Here is a 26,086-nt window from a genome sequence, read left to right as displayed (position 1 = left end):
GCTCTAGAGATGATGCAGAGATTTCAACGCCTTAAACCACCTGGTTTGTTTTTGTATGCTATTTTGTAAATCCGAATATCTATCTATATCAATCATCCAAAATGTGATAAATTGTATAATTACATTCCTGAATTTTGTTGCAGTGTTGAGAGAAGAATTTCGAGCACAACCGTCCAATTTGAGAGTTGCTCAAGGCGAGACGGCGATTCTGGAGTGCGGGCCTCCCAGAGGCACACCGGAGCCCATAATCTTCTGGAAGAAAAACGGACAGCTTTTGGAAATTGACGGATCAAAAAGGTATTATTAATTTTGAAACAGGTCTTGAATCAACTTGGTACTATTTTCTTCCTTCTTCATACAGAAGGCATTTTAATATATTGGGATATAGCGTTTGAAGATATTGTAGATTTTGAATTCTTGGTCTATATCAATTTTGTTTACATATTAATTAACCACAAAAGGAAAAGATTTATTTTCTGTTTTAGAAGATACACCTATTGGTATTATAGATATGCTGAAAGAAGGGGGGCTTTTGCTCATATTGTTTCTAGTACCTCAACTAATCACGTTGTTGCATTGCAGAATCGAGATAGTAGACGGAGGTAACTTGGCTATCCAAGACGCTAGGCGGAGTGATGAGGGGAGGTACCAATGTATCGCCAAGAACACCGTTGGAGTCAGAGAATCAAACGTGGCACTACTGAAAGTCTATGGTAAGTTGCAGGAGATCTGGCACCATAGTAAAACTTTCTTTGGGTTGGAGTATTTTCAGCCTGCATGCATGGATTGTTTTCTCTTTAATCTTTGTAAATCCAAATTGTCTTCCAGTGAGGCCGTTCCTGATCAACGGTCCTAGGGACGCCGTCAGTCTGACGGGAGCCAGTGTTGTGTTCGCCTGCGAGGTGGGCGGAGACCCGGTCCCTGATGTACTCTGGAAGCGTACGGCTGGAGGCGGCAACATGCCTCTGGGTCGGGTCCATGTCCTGGAGGACCGCAGTCTCAGACTGGAGTCTGTCACCGCCGAGGACGAAGGAGAGTACAGCTGTGAGGTGGATAACGCCGTGGGAAGCCTCACCGCATCAGCTACCCTAACTGTGCATTGTAAGTTCAACATGAGAACCCTTTATGCTTATGTTGGTAACAAAATTGTTTTAATGATATCATCATACAATCAACAAGCTATCAGTAATTTTTTTTAATACTCATTATTTTTAAACTATTTGTTTGATAGAACGAGTATCGTTCTTAGAAACATTATGAATCTGTGAGTGAGATAGCTGTAGTTTTTACTAAACAAATAACTACAGACTGTTCTTCCTTGAAACCGATTGTCTTCATGGAAGGCATTTTAATTTGCAAAATGAACTTAACAAAAAACTTAACTTAACTAAACAAAATGGGTTTTCAGAAATTCCAAATTAATACTGAAAGAACTGAAATTATGCATGAAACCTTAGTTAAAAGTGGCTATATTTAGTAACTGTTAACATTGGCTTTGTTAACAATGGAACTGATCCATGAATAGATTTTGAAAATCCGGTTTTTATTAAGATTGCGGCTCATTGAGGGAAGCCACAATTCTCATTAACTCTATTATTGTTGTTACAGCCCCTCCCGTGATCATGGTGCGACCACAAGAGCTGACCGTGGACGAGGGCAAGGACGCAGTGTTCAGCTGTGGGGTCCGGGGAAAGCCCACCCCTACCGTGTTCTGGCTCATTGAAGGCAATCACACCCTTTTGTTGCCGGGAGAGAGTTCCCAGAGGTACGAGGCATCTGCTACTGCGGAGGGTCATGTTCTTCTCTCCGTCAAGGTTCGTAACAATGCAAATTTGATTACTGAAATTATGTTACTAAAATCATTCCATTGATATATAGTATATATATAATACATTCGTGTTTTGGCAGGAATATGAGACAGGTGGGAACCAACGTCTTAGGGAGTGCCGATGGCCAAGGGGTCTGAGACTTAATTTAGATCTGGGTTAAAGAATTTTAAAATAAAATAAAATTATCGTATGAAATTAAAATGAATTATTGCTGTAAAATATGTTATATAATTAATATAACAGAAATCGTACATAATTAACTACCAGTTAACTTTGGTACAACTGTACAGTTTTGGTCTGTCAATCTATAAATTCTACTGCTAGACCAGAGATAAGGTACATTTTCTTCGTCCAGCAGGCTTATCATGGCGGGTGAAAATTAGTAAAAATTAAATTTTATTAGGATAAACAAATATTTGGACTAATCCTCTTTCTCCTATAGGAGGTGCAGAAGTCCGACTCGGGGCTGGTGGTGATGTGCAGTGCTGTGAACCCCGCGGGCTCCGACTCTTGGTTCTCCCGCCTTACCGTCATCTCTCCGGACGACCACCCGCCCCCCATTATCGAGCTGGGGCCCGCTAATCAGACCCTACCACTGTACACCCCTGGGCAGCTACAATGCCGCGCTTCCGGCAACCCACCGCCGGTTATCACGTGGTACAAAGATGGCGTCCCGGTCATCTCCACTGCTCCAAAATCCATCGTCGCTGAGGATGGCACTCTAAAGATCAATGGTAAAGTGGCTTTGTGTTTCTCAGAAGAAATACTTTAGGATATAAATGCACCTTTCCTGCTATCGAAATTCTTGTCCTACATGAGGACATACAAGCGAAGCAATAATTAGCTAATTTTGAAAATAGTTTGAATAAAATTAATACACTTTCATTTATTACAAAAAAATTAACCCAAGGTGAAACCACTATTATTTAAGTATAGTACCTGTTTCAGGGTCATATAATAGGTTGACCATTAAATAATGTGATTGTTAAGAAAGAAAATACACAGTGTTAGACCTTCAGTTAGATTGAGTACTTGATTTACAAGTTCAATTTTTAAACAACAAACGTCAGTGGAATGAAAACAGCAATCTCAAATTAGGAAATTGGTTTTTATAAACCATACTACTGAGATCACCATCCAATCTTGTGTATACATTTTTTTCCTGAAATTTTGGCCCTTCCTACAGACCTGGTGAAGGCTGACGAAGGCCTCTACACTTGTGTGGCGTCGTCACGCAGCGGCAAAGCTACCTGGAGTGCCACCCTCCAGCTGGAGTCCAGAACTAACCCCAATGCCGCTTTCTTCCGTAGCCCTGAGCCCACTACTCTCCCTGGACCTCCAAGTCGCCCCACACTGGTCAACTCTACTGACAGCAGCCTCACCATCTCCTGGACCAGGAACAACAAAATAGGCTCATCATCGCTCCTCGGATACCAGGTTAGTTAAAGCAAAGAGCAATGATCCTTCAAATATTTCTTGGTGGTTGAGCGAAAACGAACACTAATTAAATTTAATTGTTGAGCATTTTTGAAGTCATCTTTATTTATCCATTATAATCAAGATAGTCCCCACAAAAGGACTTTTCAGTTTCTCAATTTAATACAACGTATATCAAAAAGCCTATACATTATATATTGTTAACATACCAGCAATAGTAGCTGCAATAATAAATTTATCATCACTTCCAGCATTTTCTTGATCTTGGTTGTTAAAGTCACAAGATGCATCACAATAAATTGTCTTATTAGGCGATGTATCAACATAATATTAATACACTACTTACTAAATATACCATGATGTTAAGATGGTAATTTTAATTTAGTAAAAATTTACAAATATTTTAATGCAATTCTCGTATTACAGTATGGTACAAAATTTTAACTGGTATAATGGCATAAATTGTGTAATTAAGTGATTTCGTCACATATGGGCAACACTTAGTAAAAAGAAAAGTTTGGTTATCTTGTATTATACATTTAACTATCGTTCCATACGTTTTTACAGACATAATATGTGGACGTCAATTTCTAATGGCAATGGATGTCGTTTTCTTGATTTCTAATGGCAATTTTCAATGTTACATTACACTCTTGAATATTAGAAGAGATTGACCTGACTGCCATGTGCATAGAAACATTTGAGATGAGTGATGGTTGATTAACCACATGTTTAATGTTTTTAGAATTGTCTTAGGAACAAACATCCTACATTTCTTACTGGATATTTGATATTTAAAGAATAGTATTCTAATATTACTTTTACCTTAAGATCCTGCCTATTTTAGAGGGTATAATCTCAATCCTACATGACATCATCCCATGTCATAGAGGAGTCATCCCATCCTACAGAATGTTTTCTCATTCCTAGAGGGTTGGTCCACTTCTAGGAGAGATCCTCCAATTATTCATATATGCTCTAGTTTCTATATGATCCCTGATTGCAAGAGTAAAGGAGATCATATTATCTCTAAAGGAGGTCCATGTAATCATACATGAAGCCCATTTACTTTTTTTCTAAATGATGCCTGATTTCAAGAGTAAAACTTTGAGTAATTTACTGACTTTCACAGGTGGAGATGTTCAGTCGCTCTCTGGCAGGAGGTCACACTGGTGGGGGCTGGGTCACAGTAGCTAGGAGGGTCCCAGGTCCCACCTATACCCAGCAGTACCTGCAGCCCAGTCTAGTCTACACGTTCCTGGTGAGAGCTGAGAACTCGCATGGTCTCTCTCCGCCATCATTGCCTTCCACCAGCTTCACCCTGGCAGACCTAGCACTCCCTGCTGGAGAACTTGACTCAAGCATGAAGGAGGCTCGAGCCAGCCTGTCTGCAGGACATGTAGTGGAGCTCACGGGTATACAGCCCATCAGCTCAACCTCCATCAAGCTCGGATGGGAGGTGAGTTTTTTATTCAGGGTGAATTTATGGGAGCTAGTTTCTAAAACAAAGTTAAGATAATGATTTTATTATCAATAAAAAGTTCAATTTCAATATAATTATCATTTCTCCAGATATTCTGTTCACTGACCAAATAACTACCCATCTGCTAAGTCTTTTCATCACACTAAAAAATCCCACTTTATTCCATAAATATTATTTTCTTATTTACCAGTGTGCTAACCATCTAATTTGTGTATTTTCTTAGGTCAGAATTAAAATTAAACTAATATAGGAATAAAAGTTGCTATTTTAATCTTATATTTATTTTCTAAATACATGTTTGTATTTAGAAAATATATATATATAAACGAAATTTTGTTTATTTAGAAATAAAATAAGCATCTTTAGTTTGTTTATTCTTAATAAATATGTATTTTAAACATATGATTTTCAAACTATATCAATCCATAAATATAGAATTATAGTCAAAGTTTTATACAACAATATAAAAAAAAAAAAAAAAAAAAAAAACTACTTATATTATACCATGGAATTTCATCATAATGATATATTTTCGTTGTGAAGATAAAGCAGTATTTTAGTAACAAATATCAATCTGCAATCATATTCAAATAAATGTATTCCATTTAAATGAAATAGTTAATTAAACATCAAATGAAACTGTTTCAATCGGTAGATGTCAATTGCACTGTCGCTATTGGGGTAATATGTGTATTGCCTACTGTACTCTTTACAGTGACATTATAGAGAATGTAATATATTTAAATTATTTAATTTAATTATTCTTTGGAATAAATTTAAAAAATATTAGTATAAAATGAATAAATACATTTGAATATTTCAGATACTAAGCTCAGATTATGTGGAAGGGGTATTTATATACTCGCGAGGATTGGATCCCCATTCTCGAAGCACCAACATGTTGACAGTTCTTCACACTGGGGATACCTCAGGGTTCCTGGTGACGGGGTTGAGTCCCCACACCCGCTATCAGTTCTTCCTGGTTCCTTTCTACAGGCTGGTGGATGGTAGACCTTCAAATTCCAGGACTGCCAAGACTCTTGAAGATGGTGGGTAGATTTTGAATGCACTCATAATTTTGGCTGGTATATAGTTTGGTTTTGGAAGCAAATGAAAAGGAATGTGATTAAAACTGATCAACAGAAATTTTCATCTTGGTTTTGGAAGTGGAGGGGGAGGAATGATTAAAAAGGACACCATATCAGGGTGTCAGTAAATTGTTCTGAATGATAACTCTGGTTAGAAATAGGTAATTTGGAATCATTCCTTACAAAAATATATATAAAAAAAAGAAAGTCAAAATCCAATAGTTGAAAAACGATTACTAGATTTCTTTGGAGAAATAGTTATTGATGGACCAAGTTGTTGGATTCAGGTTAAAGGGATACAGTGATTTCGCTATAATCTCAATATCTGTTTGTAGCTGTATCAATGGTTAAAATAAAACATATTTTTTATATTATATAGGACTAAATTTTTGATTTGAAATTGTTTAGATCTTAAAAAAAAAACAGTTATTACGAGAATACTATCACCACCTGGTGCAAGTTACAGAATTGTGCATAAGATATGTGTCTATGAAATTGACCTAGCTTTCATGCAACTTCCATCTAAATCCTAGGAGTGTGTAAAAGGTCTTATGGACTTTTCTTATCTTTCACATTCAATTTCTAAGGATTGATGAAAAGTGGTGTAATTTATACAATTATAGTAATTCAAATATTTCCATTCTATGGATTAAGTTAATAATATTAACTGACAAGTTTGTTAACTAAACTCTGTTCTTGCACCAGTACCCTCGGAACCTCCAAGCCACATGGAAGCGGTCCTCCTCAACTCCAGCGCAGTCTACCTCAAGTGGAAGCCTCCACCGCAATATGCTCATAACGGCATCCTCAGATCATACCAGGTTAGTAAACATGAAATACTAGAGAGAGCTTTGATATTCCTGAACAATGGAAATAATTACTAAAATATGTTTGTGTAAGATTATAAATTTTGATGTTTCTATGAAACTTAGTGTGTTTCCAAGAATTACCAGTACTCTTTAAGAGAATCTTAAGAATAGATTTAAAAATTTTGTATTGAACAAAACTGAATGTTTTTTCCAAAAAACAATGAATTTTAAGCGTATGCAACGCCTTATGTAACCTTGTTTTGAGGCATACCCTTCTAAATTTGTCAGTTTACTAGTACAAGCTACTCTAAATACCAGATTCTATTTTCTCATTAAATTTTAATATATAAGTTTACAAAGAAACGTTATTTAATTACCGATAATAAATTTTTCCTTATGACATCTGATGGCTACAACAGAAGATCAAAGCTTTTAAGGCATGATTTATCAAGCATGTCTTCATATAGAAGGGGGAAGAGCTGAAAATATTATTATATACATCTTTATTGTTCATTATTAACTAACATGTTGAACCTTCTAGTTCTATACTATCAAGAAAGAAGGTCTAAAATAACCATTTATATTATTTTTCTTGCTTTAATAGAATACCTTCTCAAGAGTCCTAAACATAAATAAAATATTTGGATAGCAGGGATCTAACCTGTTTTTTTTAAGTATCAGTTCAACGTTTTCTTTGAATTTGGCTTACATAATTAATTCAAATATAGATTTATTCTAAAGCCCCCACTTAAGTTTGATCTTCACTCAGATTCTTTCCCTCCCCCTAAAGACAAGTCTTAGTTATGCTACTAATTACTTTCATTTAGTCATCATTTACAAGGAAAGGTCAGATAAAGTCAGGTATTATTTATTATTCCTCCAAAAAAGTTTCTTTATGTGATTTTGCTACTGTAGGAGTATTTGCTAATCTTGTATCTCTGTGCTGCAGGTGGTGGTCCGAGGCGGGGAGGGCGGGAAAGGTATGGTACTCAGCAACGTGACAGTGAATGCTGGCACCCCGTCGCTCCTGCTGACCAACCTGACTGCAGGAGTTGTGTACACAGTGCAGGCTGCGGCAGTCACGCGGTTGGGGGCAGGGCCATACAGTTCCCCTGCCACCCTGCGGCTAGACCCTTCCTCCAGGCTCCTCAACAACCCACGGTCAGTGCCTTCTGTTGATGAAAACACGTAAAGAAATAAACAAATGACACATAAATGGTGTATCTAGTTTAAAATTTTAGACAGGAGTCCAACTAACTGAGGATTTGTTGGTTCTGGATAGAAAATTATTTAAAATCTTTGCTGTGTTGGCAAGGATAGAAATTCAATATAAATATCTATGGTACAACCATAACCTACAGGCTTACTGCAATCTTTGGTATGCTGGTAGATAAGGGAAAAGAAAGGCTAAATTATTTCTAAGTTTTGCAAGAAATAGCTGGAAATGTTCTGATCAGAAGTATTTTTTTTTAATATCAACATTAAGAATTTTCGTCTTTGAAAACAGGAGAAGCCAAACTCATTAAATCTATGAAACTTTTAATTCCAATATTCAATATACTCTTACAATAGTATAATCAATTTACTCATTCATGTATTCAGGAAAAATGAATTAAAGTATTAAAACAAATTTTGCTAAAATTCTAAAATTAAAATAAACAAGCACAAATAATGTGATTAGTACGTCAGATTATGTATAGGCACAATAAAAATTGTCATAATGTGTATATGGTTAGGCATTGATTGTATCACTAATGATAATGTTATTGTATCCTCCAGCCAACCTGTGGGTGTGGAACCAAGTCTGAAGATGACCAACTCTGACTTCCTGTCAGAGACCTGGTTCATGGCTCTGCTAGGGTCCATGGTAGCTGTCATGGTCTTGCTGTTCAGTGCAATGCTGTACGTGTGGCGGAAACAAATGCTCAACAAGAAAAGCTACTTGCCAGGTAGATTACACCCTTATTGGAGAATCATTTTTATAAATGCATTGATCATTGATATACTTGTACTCAAGGACGTAGCAAGTGAGGGAGTCCAATTTCTAATCTGGATCTTCCAATTTAAAAATTTTTTCAATTACTTTTTTTAGCAAACTATTATTATTATTTAAATAATTTATTATTAGTAACATGTACTGCTGAAAGATCGTTCTCAACATTGAAACAGGTCAAGAACTTTTTAAGGAACAAAATGGGAATGAGCAGTTGACTGCACTTGCCTTACTTTCTTTCCATTGCGGAAAAAAATTGGTCACTTGACAGCCTTCCTGGCTACGTTTTTGATTGTACCCAAAACGTTTTTGAGTGTATGTAAATTTTGTCTTGGATCTTCTGTAGCAGTCAGGTTTCATATTTTGGGCTCAAATTCATGTGTTATTAAATGTAAACTTATTATTTAAAATAGTTGTATAGCTTAAGTAACAAACAACTTATACATTATTGTGAAATGCCTGTATTAATTGATTGATATTACAATTTTATAACAATTGATATATTATTTAATTAAATTTAAAATGAAGAATGTTTCTGATTAACAAAATATAAAAATTATCTTCTAGTGTATTTTGTTTTATTTATATATTTAACAAGGGATTTAAATGTAGGTGCTGTATAAACAACACTAAACCTTTTTATAAGGAATTTGCTAGTACTTTATTTTTGAAAAGAAGTTAAAGTTTTTTTTAACTACATCTATACCGGTAGACCCTTTATTCCTTCAGTCATTGAACTTTCTAGTGAACCGATTATGTTAGTTTGCACTGTAAGTTTATGCAAAAATTTAGATTTGTTTGTCACAGTCATATTTACTTGGGATTGTACCATACAAAATTTGTAATAACCAGAAAATATTTAAAAAAAATAGCAATAATATTCCTTTGAAAGAACCAAAAGAAACTTAAGTACCATTACAATTGACATTGAAATTAATGTTTTATCTAGGAGTAACTTACAATGTATATTGTTTTTCTCAAACAATTTGAAAATAAATTTATTTTGTGATAATCTTTACAAACTTTCATACATTTCTTATATATTTCATTTTGTACCATACTGGCCATTATTGTTCTTACAAGATCAAAATACCACAACATTAGCTATTTATACACTTATAGGATATATCCGAATCCATATAATGAAACCTATGATGTATGTAGGAATCCATTTTCATGACGTCCATATATCCATGCGTGTTCTCGGTATCCATTTACCACTTGATATAACAGCAACTGTTAAAAAAAAACTATTTTTCAAAGCTGGATTCTAGACAAAATTTTTTCAAAGAGACTTATTAAACAAGCAGTAATTTTTTAAAAATACCCTTGACATGGTTTACAAGAATAAGACATATTCTGTGTAAGGATTTAAAAAAATCCAAGAGGTTTAATACTTAGTACTTAGGTACTTTCTCCCCCAAGGAAATATTTTTTTGGTTTTAGTGACAAAGAGTAAAGGGCTATTCGTCTGTCTGCCTGTAGCATACCTTTTTTGTTACGGTCTGCCGGGTCTTTAGATACTCTGTTTATTATTTTATTGGAATGTCTCTGTCAGGAAGGAGCCCAGACAAAAGTTCAAACAATCCAAAATTTCAAATGAGTATGTTCGAATCACATAAGTTTGTTATATTAAATGATATTGGAACCTATATTAGTTTTATTTCATAAAATTACTATGCTACTATATTACAACTATTACAAAATGTCACATCAACCGATATTGTAGGTTACAACTTTTTAATTTGTGAGGCCTTTCAATAGCTAAGCATCATAAGACCAGAAAAGTAATTTTTTTTTTTAATAATAGTTAGACATAAGTGACTCTAATATTAATTTTTCCTGTCTGGCGTAGTGTGTAAAATAAAGATAAACCAATAATTAGAACTATAATATTTAAGTTTTAAAAGTTATTTTTGTAATATTCGTAAACTTATTATAGAATGTTGTGTTGGTTATCGTGATTAAATCCAATGTGGTTTTATATGATTATAAAGTATGATTCCCAAGCTTTTAATAATTGATGTTTGTCCAATATATTTCTTATTGCTGTCATTATGTTGTTATAGATATTTTAGCTGTATTACTGTATTCTGTTTCTGGTGTATAAAGGATTTGATCAGAAAATATATAGAGAACATTATGACTAAGTAATTTTAATGGTTCTATTTGTACAAAATTTACTTTTACATAGTTTGACTCCTTTAGCTAAATAAATCAGTCTTAGAGGTAAAAATCCATAAATTTTAAAGTGGCTTGTTTGAAATTTAGGATGGCAATTTCACAAAATTTACCTTGATCGAATCCTGCTAGGATTTGTCAACCAAAACAGTAAATAAATCAAGCTCAAGGGCTTAGTGCTGGGAGGATTACAGCATGGTTACCTGTGGATAGCTTGGGAAGCTAATGTAAAATATATTGCTTTCGGGAGCAATATTTTGCTGCGAGTCTGGACGGGTATTGATTGAAAATATGCAGACTCCCGGTATTAATATTCCATTCACATGAGTGACCCCACTTGTGTGCCCTATATCACTCAGGAAACGTAATGGTTTGTTCATTTTCGGCACACTCAATACTGTAACTGTACATCCCCCCACTGCTGTTTTTATGGCGTGGGATTGCGCTGTAGTGTGTAAATTCGGTAATTGGAAACATATCTGGACTTTGCATCTCATATACATCATATACTGTTACGGAATGGCAAATTTTAATATGTTTTACATTTAATGCTCCATGTGTTAACTTTATCACTTTGAAGTACTGGTCTATTTTAAAGCATATAAAATATGGTTCTTGAAATAATTATGTTTCCATTACAATAACGTATTCAGATATCATCAACATTATGTATTAATGTATAATTAAAAAAAAAAAACAATTTCTATAAGATGAATAAAATTCAGTGCATAGAAGAATCTTTCATTAATGTTACTTACTGAAGAATGCAAATATTGGCTACGCCAATTGTAAACGAAGCAAAAACATCACACAGGACACTAGTGCTTTAATGCGGTTTGGAATAAACAAACAAATTTTACAAGAAACTGGGTTATAATAAAATTCAGGATTTATTACCTGTAAATTGTAATGAACTGTTATTATCTTGTTAGGTCATTTGTGCTATAATACTATAAAACTGTTGTTGCGTTGAACTATTCTATTACAATTATGAATTAAAATTTCATTTTACTACTAAATCTTTATTGGCGGAGACTATAACTTGAGGAGCTGAAATATGCCATTTCTGTTAGTGTGTCCACACGGTATCTCAAAAACGAACTAACCTTGAGACTTAAAATTCGCATGAAGCTTCATTTCTGTATAAGGAACATTGGGTTTGATACATGATGACAATGAGAAAATCATAGAATATAATCAGTTACAAAAAAACTGAATACAGTTATATGACATTTTCACCTGTGACATAGTAACACAAGTAACCATAAACTTAAAATTCTGTATGCAACTTTAGCAAAGCTTGTTACGCAAGTGGTGTAGTGTACTCATATCTTGAATGATTGTAAGAGATTACTTGGCTTTACCAATATTACAATTTGAATTTGGTTTTACAGACTCCAGATCCAACGGAGGAGTATTAACGACACCTTTGGGCTTTAAGAGTCTAGCTGTGGGCCTCACCCACCCCCTTTCCACCCCCTTGGCCACGGACTCCAACTTCTGGATAGAGGCCAACAAGTCACAGTCTGCCGATAAGGAGTTGTACAGTGAGGCTCAGCAGACTCCTCACACAACCTCAGATTATGCTGAGGTCAACCTTCTGCAGCAAGGGTCTCTACTGACCTTCAAGGGCTATGGAGAGAGTCCTTCCTCAGCTCCATATGCCACCACCACTCTGGTGCCTCCTGTCAACAGGCACATGGGCAACAAGTTGCTCACGGTGAGTTCAAGGATTCAAGTTGTGAAAGAATTCGGGAAATCTCTTTCATTACATAGGATTATTTTAAGCCTCTTACTGACCTTTAGCATTAAAAGAAGTATAATTCAAAATTTAATGGGAGTCTTTATTTATTACGATTTTGTGGAAAAATCATTTCACCTTTAGTTTTTCTCAGATAATCTTAATTTAATGTGAAATTTAGAAAACTTTTATTTTATTTTGTAAAATAATTCATGAGAACAGAGTGTTTAGTTTTAACACTACTTATTATAACCTACCAGATAAAATACTTCTTTCCATTACTAACAATTTGTCTTGATTGAATTATATTATTTAAATAAAATTAAAAATCTGTAATATATAACAACACAATTACAAGTGTCAATGCTTATCTTATCTAATACAATTTCTAGCTTTGAAAGTAAACAGATATAACTGTGTGAAATATACTTTCTTATTTTAAAACCTAAAATGTGGCAATACAATCATTAACTTAAATTGCTATTGCCTTAGAATGTCACTCAGGGTGTCTTCTAATTATGGCTTAGCTTGAGAAACTTTATTCAAACAGGCAAATTCATTGTATAGTGATCAAATTCTAAATAGTACATTTCAATCTCTGAGCTTAGAATCATTACAAAGAACGAAGGATTAGATCTCTCGTATTCCTTGTCTTTACGAGAGACACTAATAGAATGTTGGTGCTAATACCCAAGCTCTACATTGCTAGAGATAGAATGAATAGAATATATTATATTGTGGCTTCGCTCTTAAAGCAGGGATCAGTTCAGTTTTGTTGCAAATAGAGGATCTAAGCGTTTGTGGTCTGGATTAAGTCGGGTTCTGTTGTATTGTGAGGGTTGTGGGAGCAAATACGACCCAACTTCATCTGTACTATAAGATCTGCAATACAAACTTAATTAGAAGACTGATTTAACATTAATCGTATTTTTTAATTTGAATCCGTTACTTTTGATGAACATCATTACAGATGTATGACAACACAATTTCACTATAACATCAAAATCTCTAATACTTTATTTAATAGTTGAGAAGGATTAATAATTTATGATGTTATGTTATTTTCAGGGATCGGATCACAAAGCAGGAAGCTATGATCCAGAGACTTCTTACACGCCTTTCTGTTATTACGATAGAAAGGTTTTGTCTGACAATTATTTCTTTGTGGGCAACAAGGAATACGTTCATGTGAATGGTGAGTTAATGATGTACTTACATTAGAGCTTCAAGGGTTAAGAGTCTTTCACAAATGTTTTCACCTCAAAAAAATTTAAGTAAAAAACTTGATATAGGTAAAAAACTGCTCAAAGACATTACCGTACTGCTAGAAATATGATACAAATGCTTCTTTACTGCATGAGATAGTTGGTATCTTGATTTTGGGAATACAATTCGCTGTAGGATTGATATTTTGAGTTTAAATTATAACTGCATGAGAATTAGGTTTTTTTAATTTAATTTCATATTTTCAAGACCTATGAATATTTTTCTGAAATTCAGAACTACGTATTCCCAAAGGCAAATCCAGTTGATAATTTCCACCAGCACTAACTAAATAAAAAAATTACATAATCTTGTTTTATAGTAGTATTTTTTCAATAGTAAGTAAAATTATACTTGTGTATAGATTAGCCCTGTTTGCATGAAAGAACCGTAAATAAACAATAATGAAAATTAAGCCTTCGGGTTTCACAGAAACACAACCATACAGAGTAGTCACATTTCATCAAAATGATAGTGATTATTTACATCTTTAGTTATGTTCTAATAAATATTTATTTCCTAATAACCAAAATAGATTTACCCTATTTAGTCATTTGAAAACTGCATTTAAAATGTTTATTACCATTTTGATCAATTGTATTTTTTACATAAAATGGTATGAAGTTAAAACTAGTTTTGCAATTGTGAGTCACACATATATTACAAAGTCTGCATACAATATTGTTGCATTAAATAAATATATTTGTTTATCATCTGCTCGGCTGTGGGTTGGATGTGACAATAGTAATACCTATTGAGGATATAAGGGCATATGTATGTTATATAATGAAAACTCAACAAAGTTTGTCTCGTTTATACCAATTTGACACACTGTGACCCTAATTTTACTGAGTGATATTTGATATTTGCTTCTAGTTTTCTTTCAAAATACTCCAAGTGAGTCAGTAAAATACACAAATAACTAACCATGAACTTCTCATGTTGCAACGTTTGAAAGCAAAATACCTAACAATGCTCATGTGCAGGTCATGCAAGTGTCGGAGTGCCCGCCACTCTAGTGGTTCCCCATGGTGGGCGCAAGGCTATGTCCGATGCGGGAGAAACAGATAGTAACCAGCTGGACCCACAACCCCCTCCACACCCTCCTCGCTATCGGAGGACCTCAGTCAACACACCTTTGATAAGGCCTAATGTAAGAGAAACAAAAAAATATATTTCTTTATTTTATCAGCTACACATAGTGCCTGTAAAAGAAAGTACTAGTATGACTAAAAGCAACATTTTTACAGTAATTATAAATTTTTGAATGACTTATTAAAAAATGGGTAAAACTTTTTGATACTAAAAAAATATGTACGGTATTATGAGAATGAAATAACAAAGTATACTAATATTGACAAACACTATTATTTAAATTGCGATTGTTAATTCAAGATTTTCTGCTTTTAAAGTTTAATTTTTAATCAGAAATAATGAGTTTTACAAAAAAAAAAATCTCCAAAATGTGGATTAAATACAGTTTTACCTTGGTCAACTTCCTAGATGCTGGACAAAACAATACGAATCCTATCTTACTTGAAATATTTATTTCAAAATCGAAAAAATAAACTATAATTTATGGTAAAATGAAATCAAAACCATGGTAAAGATCTTACAAATAACCCAACTTTGACCAAATTTACCAGAGAATGATAAGATTTAAACATTTGGATCTTGCAATTTTAAAGATTTTATAACCTACAATTTTTGAAGCCCTCTGGTAATGTGGAAATGAGGAAATTGAACATCTAGTAAGTGTAGTGAATTTTGCCATTGTTTTGATAATATTAATTTTTTGCAAAAGATAATAACAGTAGATTCTTAAGATAACAGGAGTTAAACTCGTTGTAAGAGCTATTTCAGTGTTTTTATTTGTATTTTTTTTTTTAAGAAAAGGTAAATGTACTATACAAAGTCCATGTTATTTCTGAACTCATGTAAAACCTCACATTGAGTAAAATTGGTTTATGAATGAATTAAACTTTTAAAAGTTTATTCTTGCTAAAATCAAGAGATTCATATGGATGAACTTCCTATTATATGCCTCTAATAATTCTTAACTTCCTCAAAATTCATGCCATTGGTGCGGTAAACCAAACTTGTTGAAAGAACCGGTTTCACTCAAACATCATTGTTGGTTTAACATGTTTGCAGGAGCCAAAGTATTTGGAGGAGACATACACTCAGGTACAGGCACCTCCTAACGTGGCCATCCCTCCTCGTAACCCCCAGCACACTGCATACTCCCGCCTCCAGGGCCAGCCCACCAGTCGGACTCTGACCACCTTTGTGCGGCCCACCCGCACAGGCCACAGTCCTGTCTACCACAACTCCTCAAGGAGCGAACCTGGTGGATAACGTCAAGAGAAGGGGAGGGTTCAAGATCGGAAGCTTAAGATGGAACAGAATTTTTGCTTGTAAGACTTCCAACCAATAGCACAACAGAAATGCACCAGTTTTGCTCAAAAAATTTAAAAGTGCATTTTTCAAGCATAAAAGTACAATGGTTTTTACTTTTCTGAAGCAAATAGTTACTGTGAATAAGACACAAATGGAAACAAAGATTATTAATACTCGAAGAATCATTCAGAGAGTTATTTCTAGAAACTATTACAATGTCTTAAGTATGAAAGCAATCACATAAACTTTCAGATTCCTGTTTTAAATCTGAGATAAGCTAACCATGTTATATTTTAAAATCTTTCCTTAAAAAGAAAACAAGCAATGTTTTATTGTTTTTATTGAATACTGACATATTCTTCAACACCTTCACTGCTGTTCTAAATTTAGTAATCTTCACTAGTTGTAAATATTTACATGACTTGACTGTCAGTATGTTACAGATCTGTAATCGTTGAAAAAACAAGAATTATGTTAAAACTTATTGGCATTTAAGTCTTTATTATTGTAAAACCTATGCTCGAACTTTACTTTCAACTAATTTATTCCATTACTTGAGCTTTCAATTATGAATATAGAAGGTAAAATGGGTGTTTTTGATGTATTAAAATCATACAAATTTTAATACTAGAATAAAATTTAATTTTGAAGTTTTCTACTTTTTACGTACATAACTAATAAATAACAGAATGAAGTAATAATATGATAGGGACAAAAAACCATTCCTTCTCAAAAATGTGTGATATTTTGTAATCTTTTAGAATCATTCTTATAATTTTGTAAGTCTTTTGATGGCTTTTGGATTTTATGAATGTAAAAACTTGTAAATAATGCTTGTAACGGTGTTCCCTGATATTGTTCAGTTGGATGTTCTCTTGAGATTATTTTTTTAACTCGTACTGCCAAATTTTGAACGCATCGCTCCTTGTCCAAAGTGTCCCAAGTGTTGTATATTAAGTCTGTTGATTTTTCTATTGACAAGTTACTATAAGACTGACCATACTACTCTTGTAGGCTAAATGTATCATAACGGCTGATTGTTTGTACCATGTCTATTTGTAAATTGAATTGTACATATCGTCAAAGCAATATAGAATAAATTTTTGATGTAATAATTTGACTGTAAAAAGCTATAAATAGTATTTATTTTAGTTTTAATAAGTTATTTTAGTGCAGACCGTTGTATCATTTAGAGTCACAGACCAGATCAGAACTAAAGCAGTGTTAAATGTGTAATGTAGAAATGTTGGGTGTTGAAATTTACCTAAATCTGCTTCCCTACTGATTCTATAATCTGGGTATAGTGTTCCGAGGTTAGAATTGAGTGTACATTCTGCTACTTTCCCACCGGCACTAAAAACATGTTCCTAAGTGTAGATAGAAAACTGTTTACAATTTTGTGTTTAGGTTGTTTTAGTTGCTAACGAAAATGCTGTAGGAATTTCTTCCTGTAGCATATTAATATAATATAATTTTTTCTATTTTCAAAACATGCTATTTTTATGTATTACACTGAGTATTTAAAATAATTTAATTTTTCTATGAAACTAAATGAAATAGTGATAAATTTCATCTTATGTAGAGATTTTTTAAAATTTGGAATATAACTTTTTATGTTGTGAAATGTTTTTATGTTATTTTTTTGTTTAATTGCTCCTTAAAATAATTTCCTTGAATATGGAAAAAGTAAAAAAGTTTTTTTTTCACTCCACGTGAAACTATAGACATTTTAACTAGAAAATTTTGAATTTTTGAATCAGGCTGAAATAAAATTTGTTGAAAATGTGGAATTTTCCAGTAGGTAAATGAGTTTGATTGACAAGTGAGTATGGATTGAAGTTTTTCTTTATAAAAAAATAACTTTTTAAAACTAATTTTTTTACATTACATTTAATTTTAAAAATATCATTTTCCTAAGTCATAAATTAATAAGTTGGTTAAAACATTATGTATTATATGAGAGATATTATATGGAGGAATTGTGAGTTTATCATAAAAGAATTTGTTTTAAACCCTGAATTAATTGCACCACTTGAAGGGTTTTATCTAAAGGGGATTCATTGTTAAAATTAACCCAATTCTGTAGTAATAATACTGCACCATTATACCGGTTAAAAATTATTGCTTAGTTCATAATATAGTAATGCATAAACAATGTGTGATATTAAATAGTACTAGTTTGTTGACAAATGTTTTATTTTATATTAGATTTCAGTATTAAAAATAGCCCCAGTAAAATTTTTTTGCTAGAAAAATATTGGAAATTAGGTTAATTTGTAATCATATAATCCTATAAATACTATAAAATTAAATTATAAAAATATAATATTGTTTAAATAAACAGTTGTACCACCATCAATTGTAAAAGTCCTATGTAACTAATATAATCGTTATTCCTAAAAATATATAGTCAGCCTTATTCTGAAGTCAGGCACACTTAATTGTAAAAGAAAAAATAATGACATATATTGAACATATCAATCCATTTGGTTCAAATATTTTTAACCAATTTTTATGATTCAAGGATTTATGGCCTACCCTCACTGTGTTGTCTTCCCACTTATTGTTCTTTTGAACTAAAGTTGATCATTTATACTTGAATACTTTTATATTTTTGTATCTCAACAAAAGTGGTTAAGTGTACTGAAAACTGTGTAAATTACTGTGTATTTACAGATTGTGATAGAATAAAGAATTATTTATAAATACCATTGTAATGATTTTTCTCAACCTTTTAGAGTTTCCTTGAATTCCCGTATTTTTAAATTATGCAGGAAAAATTCATTATTTGCAGAATTTTGCCAAAGCAAGGAACTGTTCTATTAATGGCTTTAAATTGACTACCCTAAAGAATAAAAAAATTGGATACATTTCCTACAAAACTAGACATTTCAATTTCAAAACTGAACTCACAAAACAGACCACCACATCAACACTTTTACATGAAATTTTATATCCTTAAAAATAAAAACTAAGTACAATGAAAATTATAATGAGACACATGACAGAAAGTCTTAATGTTGTCTGCTGCCTTGGCCAAACATCAAATATACTATTTTGATTACAATTCTTATTTATTTTTTTACCTTATTAATTAGTTTTAATTAGTAAAATAAACCAATATGACGCAATATTGAAGGGCAAAACAGAATGTAGCAAAGGACTAATAGCACAGATAGACAAAGTGCCCTTTAACTTTTGACCCTAAAATGAATATTGTTTTTCTTGGATTAGTTTCAAGGCTCTAAGCCTGTCTATCAAGAGATATTGCACAGACAACTAAACGGACAGAGTATTTCCCCATTTGTTCCCTAAATAAATAACTACATTCCTTGGATCAAGAGGAACCTAGGTACCTAGTTTCAAGGCTCTAGGCCTTTCTATCAAGAAATATTACACAGGCGAATAAACGGATAGACAGTCTTGAACATTTTGACCCCAAAATAAATAACTGTATTCCTTGGATCAAGAGGAACCTAGGTACCTACAGTTTTAAGGCTCTAGGACATTTCCATTTCTATCAAGAGATGTCACACAGACGAGAAAGCGGAGAGACAGTCTTGGACTTTTGTCCCCAAAATTAATAACGATATTCCTTGGATCAAGAGGAACCTAGGTACCTAGTTTCAAGGCTCTAGGCCTTTCTATCAAGAAATATTACACAGGCGAATAAACGGATAGACAGTCTTGAACATTTTGACCCCAAAATAAATAACTGTATTCCTTGGATCAAGAGGAACCTAGGTACCTACAGTTTTAAGGCTCTAGGACATTTCCATTTCTATCAAGAGATGTCACACAGACGAGAAAGCGGAGAGACAGTCTTGGACTTTTGTCCCCAAAATTAATAACGATATTCCTTGGATCAAGAGGAACCTAGGTACCTAGTTTCAAAGGCTCTAGGACTCCTTGGATTAATAGGAACCTTGGTATCATATCAAGTATAAAACCTTCTGATGACATTTATCGTACAGGCAGACGGATAGACAACAACACTATTTTAATAAGGTCCTTTCAGGTACTTATTGTAGAACAAAATAACAACTGACAGCAGATTGTTGTAGGGATGCCATAATGGTCATGGCAGTTAACCACTACACTGTAACACTGAAAAGAGAAGTTATAAAAAGAGTTTGCTGTAGACTAACATTAAACATAATGAACCATCATAATGAAGAGTTGTTAGCACCGTTTGATGATGGGGCACACCACTGTGGAAGTGTCATGGGGTATTTGGTGTAGTGTAATCATTAATACTTTAAACAGTAATTATGTTTATTACAATAACTAAACTTGATAGCTTAATTAAGCATGCAGGTCTTAGTGAGAGAGCAATAACTGATGATTATGCTACAGTGATTATTTAAACTATGTCGTGAAAAACATATTTTTACTATATCTATGTTTATTATATTTTCTATTAATGTTTGTGTAAACTTCAACCTAGGTTAGTAGGTTAGATTGTTTAGGGTTAGATTATGCTTTAATTAACCATCTTACCTAATTAAGGCCTATATATTCTGAAAGTGATTTCTGTACTTGCAAGATGTAAGGTTGTTTTCATTATATTAATCGTCTAGGTTAGATTGTCAAAACAAGAATTTAAATTAGGTGAATAATATACCAGCCAAATGCATTTGACGTGTGTAAACAATTCCTCACACATGTTGGCAAAACATTTTATGTACCTCTGAGGCCAAACAATAATGGTGAACAGATCATGTAACTTTTTTGAAACGATTAACAAAACCTTAGTCCTTATACGAGGAGGCATCGATGAATTCATTTACAGCAAAAATGAATAAATATTTTATTGAAAATTTTGTAGCAAAACAATGTTTTTCAGATTTTGTACTATTCTAATATATATATATATAAGACTAGACACTTGCAAAATTCGGATATTGCTGTAGGCTAGTACCAGAATAACAAAAGCAGTAATTTAATTTTTTTCATTGTTATGCGTAGTTCGTAAATGCAGTTCACACAAGTTCCTCTTACTCTAAAAGGTTTGAAAGAATCCATACTTTTTATAAATTCTATAAATACAATGTTTTGAATTGCGGTTTGCATCGATTTCCCTTAAATGTGTGAATCATCATGAAACCACACATTTTCTAACAAAACAGAATCTTCAACATTGGCTTGGGATTGTCAAAATATAGCTCGAAAATTAAAATAAACAAAATTCAGGTGAATTTGTAATCTTTTTAGATTTATTTATTTATTTCCAACGGTTCCACCATTTATACATGAGTTGACTTAACTAAGGATAAACTAATCAAGATGGCATACAATGACTAATAACTGTGGTAACAACAATCCAATAACATAACAAAACTAGTAATTGATAACAGATAACACAAGGAAGATATTATGCAATAATTTAGTAAACAGAAATTCAGTAAATATGACCAAAAAATCAATCTAAGCTTTCATGCTCACACCACGTCACGGTATTGCTTACACAAATTCTTGAAATATTTCTGCCTCGCTGTGAAGTCATCTTCAGTCAACAGATCTTTATGTATTAATGAATGATGTGACCGAAACTGACACTAATGAGCGATCGTTAGAAACTGCTATTAATTAGCGTTCGTCCGGAGCTTTTACTAATGAGAGTTCGTCCGGAACTGCTACTAATAAGCATTCGTACGAACTTCAGTTAATGAGCATTCGTATGGATCTGCAATTAATGAGCATTCGTCCGGAACTGCTACTAATGAGCATTCGTACGGATCTGCAATTAATGAGCATTCGTATGGATCTGCAATTAATGAGCATTCGTCCGGAACTGCTACTAATGAGCATTCGTACGGATCTGCAATTAATGAGCATTCGTATGGATCTGCCACTAATAAGAATTTGTCCGAAACTGCCATAAATGAGCATTTGAAATTAATAAGCCTCAACAGCGAAGCTTAAATATTTTCAGAATTTAATCCTGTAGCCAATGTTTAGACGCGGTAAGAACCAAAAAATGGACAAATTAGATGGTGGTTCTGAAACCAAATAAGATGATTTTCATCTTTGGTAGTCGGCGTATCATGAAAATAAAAGTTAGGTAGCACTCTGAGCAAAATTTTGTACCCCAAGGACTATATTTAAAACCATTGACACGCTTTGCATGTTTAAATCAATGTTACTATGTCCTTTATAACTGCATCAGGTTTGAGGAAACAGATTTGTACTTATCCATGCTGGCACATTTTTTAAGATGATGGAAACTATTACAATGCACAATTGTTTAATCAACTAAGAAGTATAAATTACCTATAACACTTATATTGTTTTTATTTTGTGCAATATATATAGTTTAAACTAAGAGAATTCATCTTCAGGGACTAGGTAAGGTCAACAAAATAAAAATAAAATAAATAGTTAAACTAAACTAATAGGGCCTACATGTTATAACTACCTTGCTGGTTAAACTTTCTACGTAATGTATGACCAGTATTATTTTAACGGCCAGGACATTTTGAATTTCATGATGTCTTTCATGATTTTAAATGCTCATTAATGTAACTTTGAAGGATTGGCCGGTTTGTTCAATAATGGAGTTTTGGCATTCGTTGTACTTTAATTTGTAGGCCTTTATTCCACTATTGGTTAATCGACACGTTATTGACAAGAAACTCGCGTGCGAACCACTGTTGAGACATTTACACACTAGTACTAATAGGGTATTTAGTCCTACAAATATGAGTTTTCCTCCCAATCCTTTTAACGAAAGAAATCTTACCAAAGCATTTAAATTGAAGGCCAAACGAGACAATCGAACCACCGACCGACCGCCACGCGAAGCAGATGGAACGGCCGTCTAATCCCACTTCAAACATGCGGCATCATTAGCTGTTTTAATAGGTGTCCTTCTGCTCCTGCTCCTGTCCCTCAGGACCTCTTTAATCCCGCAGGACCTGGGCCGGGTGAATCACAAAGCTTAATGAGAAGGTCACGTGATACCTCCTCCCCTACCGTCACGTTGCCCCCTGCGTAGATAAAACCGATAATCTTTATTACTTCGGCATTGTAAACTTGTACAGCCTCTTCATTGTTGACAACTGTAGCAAGAGGATGGTGGTGCGCGGGGGAGAGGGTCGGTGACAGGAAACTGAAATTAATTGCACTTTAACAGCTGTTCAGTGAGCGGACTTACGCGGTTGTGGCAACTACGACCCTCGTGACGATGGGGCCCATCAGTGTGATAAAGGAGGGTTAGATGTACCCTTCCTGTATGAAGTATTATTAATTAAAAGCAAATTAAATGGAATTAGAATTTTTTACAACATATTTCAACAATACTTTAATTAAGATTTGAAGTAAAAATGTTATACCTAATTTAAAAATTTATTGCTCCAACAGCGTAAAATGTAAGTAATTATGTAGTAAAAAATTCAATGCGATTAGAGAAGTGTGTTTAAATATTTACGTAAGGCTGATTCTCACCTAGACCAAAAAGGCGTTCTGAGAATGGCATCTCAGAAATTACTAAAAAATAATAAATTTATAATATGTATTCTATCTAGGTTTCGTATGACTATGAGAGGGGTTTTAACGAAAGATTTAAACGATAAATAACTTAACAGGTAACATTGTTATCTTTTTAGGGTTTTATAAAGTAAAGCTTTAGGATTAAGTGCAATCAGAGGTTTCTTAGCTTCTTGTCCTAAATGAGCAAAAAACATTATCGTTTATAAATGATTTCTAAAATAGTTTAAAATAATGTAAAGAGTAACACAAATGTTCAATAATTTTAGAAAAATTAGGGTAAAAACAAATGAATCTAATAAACTATAAAGATTGTTCAAGCACAGATTGATGTTTCAAATTTATCGTATTAAAATAAAAATGATCAAGAATATTAAACAATACTACTGTTAGAAGTAGGTTATTATTGTTCAGGTAGACACACTGTTTAAAGCATTTTCTACTCTTGCTCATCATATTAAAGCAAATCAAATTTAAACAAACTTTCTTTTTTTATATAAACTTCCTTTTCAAATATTTTATAATTTATGTTCTTAAAACACTCATATCATGTTATATAGTTAATACTGATCACGTTTGTTAAAATTAATTAAAATAATTTATTATGTAATGAGTTAGTTTTTAATGTATCAATACAGCCATATCAATTGCGGAAGGAAGCAATTACAACCGTCGTTATGTAATAATTATATAAGAATTTGTAGACTCTAAGTATTAGCAAATTCCAACTGATATATGATTTACGTTAAGAAACAACCCTTATTTCCGTTTGTATAATTAATAATCTACATTCTAATTTGTTTCTAAACATAAACGCACTTTACAGAAGATAATCCCAACAGTGTCAGTCATTAACTTGTGTTGGCCCAAATGTAGACTCGATCTTGTAACTAACCCCTTTCTGTCACTACAACCAATGATCACACTTTGTACGTATTTTAATTGTACATATTTAGAGGGAAATAAATGAAAAATTCAGAAAATGACAGGCATAATAATGATGATTAAATATAATATTTACATGTTATCTTACATGTTATTTTACTAAAAGCAACCAGATTGTTGCCGAATATAGATGGGATGGTGTTTTAGTGCTTTGGATGAGTACTAAAATATAGAACAGGAAACTCCAAGTCTCTGGACAATTGTAAGATGATATCTCACGATACGAGTTGATGGTTGTGGACGTAAGAGATAGGTGACCCTAGGCTTTTAGAGATACTTTCTCTCTTTCCGAGATGATAGCCCTTGGGGAGGTTATAAAGCAGCTCTGCAGAATGAGGCTTGTATGAAGTTTTATATTTTGTCAAATCGGTGTAGAATGTATAACTGAACATTTGTGAAAGAGAAATTTGACTAGGTTACTGAGTGATAGGCTTCAACGACACCCATGACTGAACATCACTAAGCTAGAACTAAATCATGTCTATGTAGAAATGAAGTTTTATTCAAAATGTAGATACAGACTATAAATGGAATCTTTCCTGAGATATTTTTTTGATAGTTAGACTACATGAATAACAGTTACATGTAAAACGTGATATGATTTTATTCAATTTATTAACAAGTTTATTTATTTTGCGATTTTCTGTGTCATCATGCTTACCCACAGTGCCAATGTAAAAATGTTCGCTAACTCTCAGCGAAATCAAAAATTGTAAGTCTAAAGGTCACTAGAGTCTAGACACCTAGATAAACAGGTAGACTGTTGTACAAAAGAATCTTTTAGCCGCTGGAATTATAGACTTTACTGTATCTCTGTCAACAAAATTCATAGCAAACTCTTTTACTGCCACACCTATATTTTTAAAACTATATAGGCTACTATAATGCCTATATGCTATTATATATATATATATATATATATATATATATATATATATATATATATATATAATAGCATAGATTGATAGAGTCTGTAAACTAAACAAATAAACATTTTTGTAAAAAATAAACTTTTAACTATCCATTTTCTCAAATATACATTTTCCATCTTAGTTATCTTTACATAGAGGTAGGTTTCTCATCCCTGTATATATAGCCCCTAAAAATATTTGATCCTCTCCGGGAAAGAAATTTATTAAGTTCCATTAAACACACTATTTCAAAAATTGCCCCGAAAAGGAAGATTTACCCTCACTTAATCCTACAAGCTTGAGTACCTCGTATGATATTAGCATTTCAAAACCATATATAATATTGACTGATTTGGCTTGAGAACCAACTCTTTGTTAGAGGTTAAGTGGAAGGGAGGACTTTTTAGTCCTAACTTCGCCTTTATAAAGAAAGGCATTTTTCATTTCATCTCATTGTTCCGAGTTCCTAAATTAAAGAAACTCCATTCAGATTGGTTATCTATCAGAACCCTTTTATT

The 26,086-nt window shown here is 33.0% G+C and overlaps 1 protein-coding gene across 2 annotated transcripts in view; it reads left to right on the top strand.

Moving 5' to 3' along the window:
- LOC124367618 (roundabout homolog 2-like) overlaps positions 1-18,932 on the top strand; it is a 149,232-nt gene extending 130,300 nt beyond the window's left edge. For both annotated transcript variants that reach the window (XM_046824581.1, XM_046824580.1), the window contains exons 3-17: positions 144-297; positions 583-713; positions 829-1,101; positions 1,609-1,814; positions 2,272-2,563; positions 3,016-3,266; positions 4,399-4,725; positions 5,573-5,798; positions 6,543-6,658; positions 7,596-7,807; positions 8,426-8,595; positions 12,215-12,540; positions 13,630-13,756; positions 14,811-14,977; positions 15,979-18,932. In XM_046824581.1, coding sequence (XP_046680537.1) covers positions 144-297; positions 583-713; positions 829-1,101; positions 1,609-1,814; positions 2,272-2,563; positions 3,016-3,266; positions 4,399-4,725; positions 5,573-5,798; positions 6,543-6,658; positions 7,596-7,807; positions 8,426-8,595; positions 12,215-12,540; positions 13,630-13,756; positions 14,811-14,977; positions 15,979-16,182 — 3,182 coding nt within the window. In that variant the 3' untranslated portion in view covers positions 16,183-18,932. The remainder of the gene's footprint in view (positions 1-143; positions 298-582; positions 714-828; positions 1,102-1,608; positions 1,815-2,271; positions 2,564-3,015; positions 3,267-4,398; positions 4,726-5,572; positions 5,799-6,542; positions 6,659-7,595; positions 7,808-8,425; positions 8,596-12,214; positions 12,541-13,629; positions 13,757-14,810; positions 14,978-15,978) is intronic.
- Positions 18,933-26,086: the final 7,154 nt, after the last annotated feature.

The sequence above is a fragment of the Homalodisca vitripennis genome, chromosome 8, assembly GCF_021130785.1.
Source record: "Homalodisca vitripennis isolate AUS2020 chromosome 8, UT_GWSS_2.1, whole genome shotgun sequence".
Lineage (NCBI taxonomy): Eukaryota > Metazoa > Arthropoda > Insecta > Hemiptera > Cicadellidae > Homalodisca > Homalodisca vitripennis.
Note: the sequence above shows the minus strand (reverse complement) of the source record. Positions and strands in the feature narration are given on the sequence as shown.